The sequence below is a fragment of the Cibotium barometz genome, chromosome 28, assembly GCF_041138505.1.
Source record: "Cibotium barometz isolate CiBa-2024 chromosome 28, ASM4113850v1, whole genome shotgun sequence".
Taxonomy (NCBI): Eukaryota; Viridiplantae; Streptophyta; class Polypodiopsida; order Cyatheales; family Cibotiaceae; genus Cibotium; species Cibotium barometz.
Window position 1 is genome coordinate 4383927 of NC_141073.1, and position 7145 is coordinate 4391071.

The window sequence follows — 7145 nt, forward strand, 5'->3', positions numbered from 1 at the left end:
CCCATCACTTTACGACTTGGATTGGGTATGGATGGATTCAATCCATTTGGTCTCAAATCGACATTATGGAGGCACATGGTAGTAGTGAACTACAATCTCCCTCTTTAGAAGTCAATAAAGAAGGATTGGGTATGGATGGATTCAATCCATTTGGTCTCAAATCGACATTATGGATTCAATCCATTTGGTCTCAAATCGACATTATGGAGGCACATGGTAGTAGTGAACTACAATCTCCCTCCTTAGAAGTCAATAAAGAAGGGTTATCTGATGCTATCTCTTCTCGTGCCTAGTAAGCACAAGGTCAAGAGCATGGATGTGTACCTTTGAACCTTTGATCAAGGATCTTAAGACACTATGGCGTGTCATGCAAGTGCATGATGTGTCTTGACCGCTTACACAATGTAGCACAGAGGTGAAGGCAATTTTAATGTGGATAATGCATGACTTTTTGGGACATGGATAGTGCTTTGGTATGTTTTATATTCTCAATCATCTTTCATTTGATTTGAATTGTCTAATATTACATGGCTCTAGATATATTTTATTTGTGCACTGTGCATAATTAGGACTCACAATATCTGGTCACAATGCTTGTCCTATTTGTGGGCCATCGCTTGTTACATCATGGCCTATGTATCTCAAGAAGGTCATGTATGAAGACCATCACCATCTTTTTCCAAGTGATCATGATAAGTTTTTTCCATCTACAAAAGGATTCCCTTCACATCCTCTAAGTGTAGGAGATTGGGAAGTATTGTGGAAAGGATCGTCCCATACACCACCATCGGGAATGACAAGGTACTCAATCTTCTTTTGTATCCTATATTGGACAAAACTAAGAATCAATCATCTTCTAGATCCTATGCACATCATAAAAAATTCAACATCTAATATTGGGAACCACATAATTAACAAGAGAGATTCTTTAGCAGTAGTTCAGGAGGACCTGAGATTGATTGAATGCCTCCTAACACTTGGCCAATGGTTCAAGAGAACGGGAAGGTAATTTTACCTAAAGCACCTTGGATCTTTACAAAGAATGAGGAGAAGAGAGTCAAGGATATCAAATTGCCTCCTTTCGTACTCCTACGCGGGTGTCATGCATTCTTTAAAGGGGACATTCACAAAAACAAAGAAGAAAGGAGCAACTCAATTATATGGTTTAAAAACACATGATTACCACAAGATGTTTCAGGTATGTTCAATTTACTTATATAAGTGGCATGATAGTCTTTCATTTTAATTGCATATCATTGATTTGCAATGTTTTGTGTTACATAGTTTATTCTTTCCATATGCATTAGTGGATGTGGATATCAAAAAGTGCGTGAGGCCATCTACCAAATGGGGAAGGTGGTGAGGTATGAAAACACCTAAATTCTAACATGTTATGCTAGTTTGTGAGACATGTCATGCTAATTAAATGGAATCAACTTCATCTTAGGTACATAAGTTCCAAAGAGATTCCTTCATCCACTATTGATACAGCCCGAGTAATGGCAATGGAGGTAGCGTGCATGATAGAGGAGAACCTCCCAAGAACTATCCTTACTAGTCAATTACATCTTGTGGTACATTTGATAGATGAAGTGTTGGTGTGTGGTGTTGTGCATACTTGATGGATGTTCTTCCTTGAGCATTTCATGAAGGCCTTGAAGGATTTTGTTGGGCAAAGAGCTAGGGTAGAAGGAAGCATGCGAGAGGGCTAGTTAGTGTAAGAAGCATGTGTCCACATTTCAGAGTATCTGTCTCAAGTAGATCTCACAATGCCACAATTGTGTAGTAATGAGGAAGATGAGCGCATGGTGTCCCACGTACCATAAGGCAAAGGAAGAGAAAGGATAATGGACACATCAATGTAGAAGAAGGTGAATACAGTTTGTATTCTCAATAGTGAAGTTATGAAGAGGTAGGTGTGGCAAGGTATGAAGAGGTGAGGAGAAATCGATATGAGGAGAGAAGAGCGTTTAGGATGCATTCGAGAGGCTTGCCATTTCCTCCGAATCTTGCATTACTTCTAAAGGATTTCACTATTGATTGGCTTTATGAAGAAATAGAAAAGGCTGAAGAACATGGAGAGATGGTGATAGAAGAAGAGTGGGAGTATGTAAGAGGATGCGAGTCTCATGTAAGTGTGTCACTAATTTCTATTTTTTATTCAAGTAGGATCTCATGATACGGTTATTCAATATCATAAATATATTTCATTTGGTGTTGGTGGTAGTATAAGGTATACAATGCCATGTGGTCCGAAGGAAGGCATTTCCACAGTCAACATATAGATACAAGGGAAATATCCAAGATTGTGGGGTTATGGAAAACTTTGGGCAGGAAAGTGGAGCAATGCTTGATTATTATGGCATGATTCAAAACATCTGAAAGGTTGGATTCAGGACAATCCAAAAATTTATATTGGATGTGAAGTGGTTCAAGGATGTGTGTGTGGAGGTTCTCAAGCAATCGTGAAAAGGTATCTATCCAAATAGATTTATGGCAATCGATTCTACAAAATTTTGGCAAACAGAGAGGGATACATTTATGCTGCCTCACCATTGTGAACAAATAAATTCTAACCATACGCTTTTATTATCTCATACTTATGCATGTTTCATTTGTGTTTCTTTTTACAAGGTTGTCTTTCATGAAGATATAAATGACAAGAAATGGTGGTATGTCATACAAGTCGCTCCTCGTTCAAAGAGCATTTTTTAATATAGAGATGTTGAAGACCTCATGGACGAAGTGGCAGTCGAAAATGAACATGCAGAGGATCAAGTACAAGATGAAGAACGCAAGATACCACCAACTAATCAAGATGAAGGTATCTTTATCCAAGATAATGACCTCTAGAAGAATTTATTTCGAGCATGATGATGATGATGATGTTGAGTCCATTGCTAGTGGGATAGATCTTTTTGTTGATCTTGCAATGGGACATAGGGATCTTGAGATAGATTTGTTAGCATGTATGGATTTGATAGAAGATGTAAGAGATATTAGGCTAAGCTCACCCTAATTCGTTAAACAACTGCTCAATTTTTTGGTCTTGATTTAGTCCATATTTGATTCTATTAGAATACATTTTGTGCTTCTTGTTCTGTAATTTTGGGATATTTTCAACTGTTTGGAATGTTTGGAGTTTTTTTTCGGTGGCTATATACACGGCTATAGCCGTGTATCCGTAGCGTGCGGCTGTAGCCACAAGCATAGCCCCGTGCATTGTAATTATGTACACCTTGCACACTTGCAGGGTCCCTTTCTCTCTACTCTCTCTCCTCTTCACGTGGCTATGTTCCCCATCTCTTGTAGTGTCATAGATCTAAAAAATAGTATAAACAAACTAAAGTTTTGATATCTTTTTCTTCAAAAATAAAAAATTATTTGTTGTGATTAGAAAAACTAGCCTTTGTCATACTATGTAGAAAGGGTTCCACAAATGTAGAAATAAGTAGAAAGCTTTAACTTAGGGTGAAAAATACACATCTATTCAACTCAAAAACTTCGATGGATTTCTCTTTATAGTCTCAAAAGATTTATTAGGTGCGGGTGTGAACTTTCAAGAAACAAGTCGAGGAGTGTCTTTATTGCAATCTATAGAAAGGGTCTTCGAATTGAGTGGAAAAGAGTATATAAAGATCTCACTATATTTTCAAACAAAATCACGGGGATAGAAGGTTATTTAAATCAAATTTGAGAACAACCTTGATGAGGCTAAAAGAGGACTTTAATAAAAGAACTACCTCCAAGGCTACCAATAACATCCAAAAGTTGGAATATCACACAGTTAGGCCAAACCTAATTATTAAGGGGAACAACATTTCAAAACTAAAGTGCTAATAATGAGGCCTTCCTTTTGCATAGCAAAGCCAAAACAATTAAGATAGACATTTTTATGCTTAAATTGTGATATGGAGGAAAACACTAATTCTCTTAAAACTTGTGAGCTTACAATGGACCTTACCATGGAATTACAAGGTTGGTTACGATGGAGGAAAACACGAATTCTCTTAGAACTTGTGAGCTTACGATGGAATTACCATGGAACTTGGGGAGCTGATGATGGAACTTACCATGGAATTACCAGGTTGGTTTGATTTAAGGATTCATTTTCTCTTGGCACATGATTGAATGTAAGATAACGGGGGTAGAGTTCACAAGTCAAAAGAATATGGTAAAGTGAAAGCCAATAATATTATTATCAAGAGAGGAGGTTAGGGGAATAAAACGTGTAGGATGTTGTGTTGTGTCCATTGAAATGAATGGTGGAAGGTACCTTAGAAGAATGTTTTTAGAGAGTGTTTTTGTGAGGTCTCTCACATATATGATGATGGGGCTTATACATGCATTTTGGTTGGGCATATATTCGTCGTCATCATTGTGATTAATGTATTGCTATTATTCTGATTGTGTAGATCAACAGGACGAATAATGCGAACGCATACATATCGGAAAAGGTAAACTGTTCATAATTTTTATGAGTACTTCTGAGAAAAAGGGCGACGATCGTCTCGCTATCTATACCAACAAACCAAAAGGCAAACATCGAGCTTGACATTCATTCTGATAATTAGCTGCACTTTTGCTGCTGCTGCTGCTGATTGCTTGCTTGTTATCATCATGAACATTCTCTACTTTCAATTCCCCTTCGGATCTTATGCCATCGTGGTGTAGGTGTAGGTGTAGGTGTAGGTGGAGGTGGCCATGGAGAATTCAACTAAAGTAATTAAAATTTGATTATTTAATCTGCACGAATCTCGTAAAGGGCGCAGCTATATGAAGTGCAGCGCTAATTTAACCAGTATTGCAGCAAAATATGCTTGTTACATTATGCTCAAACCACAAAGACGTTGTTCTTTGCTTTTTCCAAGAGTCAGGAGATCAAACGAACCGAAAGAGGCGAGGCCAGAGGTACAGATTGATCTTGCTGCTCCTCTTCTAACCTCTTCACTTGCTCTCCAGTACTCATGATAGCTTCAATTTCTGTTCCAAAAAAATGATAATCAATGAGTACATTATTGTTGTAATCTCGCCTGTACTTTCTTGCAGATCAATTCAATTGTTGTGCTACGGGTGAAATTACACTGCCCAGCTTGTGTAACTGAGGTCACAAGGAGCTTGCTAAGATTGAAGGGTGTGTAGTTTCTAACTATATATTCAGGATCAATTTAAGCTAAGAAGATAAGCATCCTGCGTCAAGCTAGGTCACTCAGCACAATAATATAATTTGTTTACTAGTTGGAGTATTGCCCAGGGAGATGGGATCTTGGGTATGCAAACATAATCTATAAGATTATCAAGGCTTCGTTTTGCTGAATGATTAGTAAAGGATTAATTCTGCTAACCTTTGGCTAAGTTGGCGGGTCATGAGCTTGGTTTAATAACATGTGCGCCTCTCTGCTTGTGATGGTGCAGGAGTAATAGACGTGAATGCGGATGCAAAGACGGAGATGATTTCAGTGAAGGGGATAAACTTGGAGGCGAAGAGGTTATGCGATGGGGTGATGAAGGGGACAGGGAAGAAATGCGAAGTGGTGCATGTGCAGCCCATAGCAGAGATGACAAAGGAGTCAGAACAAGGGGCCGAGCAGACAACAGAAGTAGGAGCAGCTATAACTGCGCCGCAAACAGTAGCAGCGGCAACAACACTGGCCGAAGCAGCAGAACCTGCACAGCCGATCAATGAAGCAAATCAAATGCATGAGGGCGGAGTCATGGTGGAATTTGTAGATGATTTGCAGCAGAGCGAGAAGAGATCGTCGTCATATCAAGATATCGGATCTCGTATTGAAATCAAACAACAATCTCATACTGTCATCTACGGTTGGCCAACCCACGTCCCGCCTCCATATAATTCCACATGCATGGTCGCTCCTCCTCCAGCTCTAGATTACTACTACATCCACCATGACCCCGAGGTTCGTTACCAAGACTTGTTTAGCGACGAGAATCCAAATGCCTGTAGTGTCATGTAACTACGCGCAAGGCCTTTTTGCTTTGTCTCCGTGAGAACTTTCAAAAAAAACACACTACGGATTTTTCACCACTCTTTAAATTATTATTTTTTTTAAAAAAATATCTATACATATTACTACTTTACATACAAAACAATCCCATGGGAACCAAAAACCACTTTGTGTTTAAGGATTTTTAAGAGAATTGCTACGAGGCGGAGGCCCTCTAGTTCAACACGATTCAATTAAGAGCAAGTGTGCTCCTTTGTAAAAGCCAAGCCTAAAACTCTCCTTGAGCTAAAGGAGAGAAGTTTGTTGGTACCATCTCTTCTCTCTTGTAGATGGGACCTGTCATCCTTGAGAGAAGAAGAAGTTGGATTTTTCACTTTTCTTCTTTATTCGAAGCAAAATTTTATGCAAGGTGGTGTTCTCTACCTTTGCAACTTCATTGACCTTGTTTGAGGTATAAACACATGCACATGTGATACATCATGTCCATACTTGTATATACCATCACATTGTGCAAAGCATTGATACATTACACCAAGATGCCCGTCCACCACAACTATCATCCCATGGACCTCAAACGACTCAGGTCCTTTGATGTAGGCACCACATTTAATGCTTTTGTTTTATTAAAACATGTTTCTTGAATAATTTTAGAATATTGGGATTGACTGATTCTAAAGATGAGTCCCCAAACTTTTCCATCCATTAATAGAGTAAAAATTGCACTTCTCAAACCCCTCGTGTAACCATGGATCTTCTTCATCAACTAGGAGCAATTGACATGGGAATGATAAATTATTGATGGAGAAATAAGTTGGTTACGTGCCCCCCGTCCCTCCACCAAATCAAGTAAGGTAAGGCTCATTCTCTTCATTCTCCAATTGCTAAGCTTCATATGGTGTCCATTTGTGCTTCTAGGGCTTATTTATGGCTTGATTAAGCTTCCAAAGAGGGGTAGTTTTTGAAGCCTACATCATGGAGGCTTAAGCATATGGTGATTCAAATAAGATTTTAGATTGTTGTTGGGCACTCATATTGATAATTGGCTCACTCTATTTGTTGTTGGGCACTCATATTTGATGTTATGTTGTTATTGGGTACTCATATCGGTCATTAGCTCATTCTATTTGAATTTAGGCACTCACATTTAATGTTAGGTTTGAAGTAACTTGGGTATTTATA

General features: G+C 38.6%; 1 protein-coding gene across 2 annotated transcripts; it reads left to right on the top strand.

Moving 5' to 3' along the window:
• The first annotated feature begins 4521 nt into the window (after window positions 1–4521).
• LOC147622402 (uncharacterized) lies at window positions 4522–6055 on the top strand. 2 transcript variants are annotated; one of them, XM_086821953.1, is made up of 3 exons: window positions 4522–4911; window positions 5050–5134; window positions 5425–6055. In XM_086821953.1, exons 1-3 carry the CDS (start codon window positions 4777–4779, stop codon window positions 5973–5975), a joined length of 771 nt encoding a protein of 256 aa, XP_086678079.1. In that variant the 5' UTR covers window positions 4522–4776; the 3' UTR covers window positions 5976–6055. The 2 variants fall into 2 exon arrangements, with proteins under 2 accessions (XP_086678079.1, XP_086678078.1); XM_086821952.1 differs by having other exon boundaries at window positions 4536–4911; window positions 5416–6055.
• The last annotated feature ends 1090 nt before the right edge of the window (window positions 6056–7145 follow it).

Excerpts from the sequence above, each read along its gene's own strand:
- LOC147622402 (XM_086821952.1), top strand. The coding sequence starts at position 4,777 with ATGAAGTGCAGCGCTAATTTAACCAGTATTGCAGCAAAATATGCTTGT. Across the intron at positions 4,912-5,049 it reads CGAAAGAGGCGAGGCCAGAG|ATCAATTCAATTGTTGTGCT; the intron begins GTACAGATTGAT and ends ACTTTCTTGCAG. Across the intron at positions 5,135-5,415 it reads GAGCTTGCTAAGATTGAAGG|GAGTAATAGACGTGAATGCG; the intron begins GTGTGTAGTTTC and ends GTGATGGTGCAG.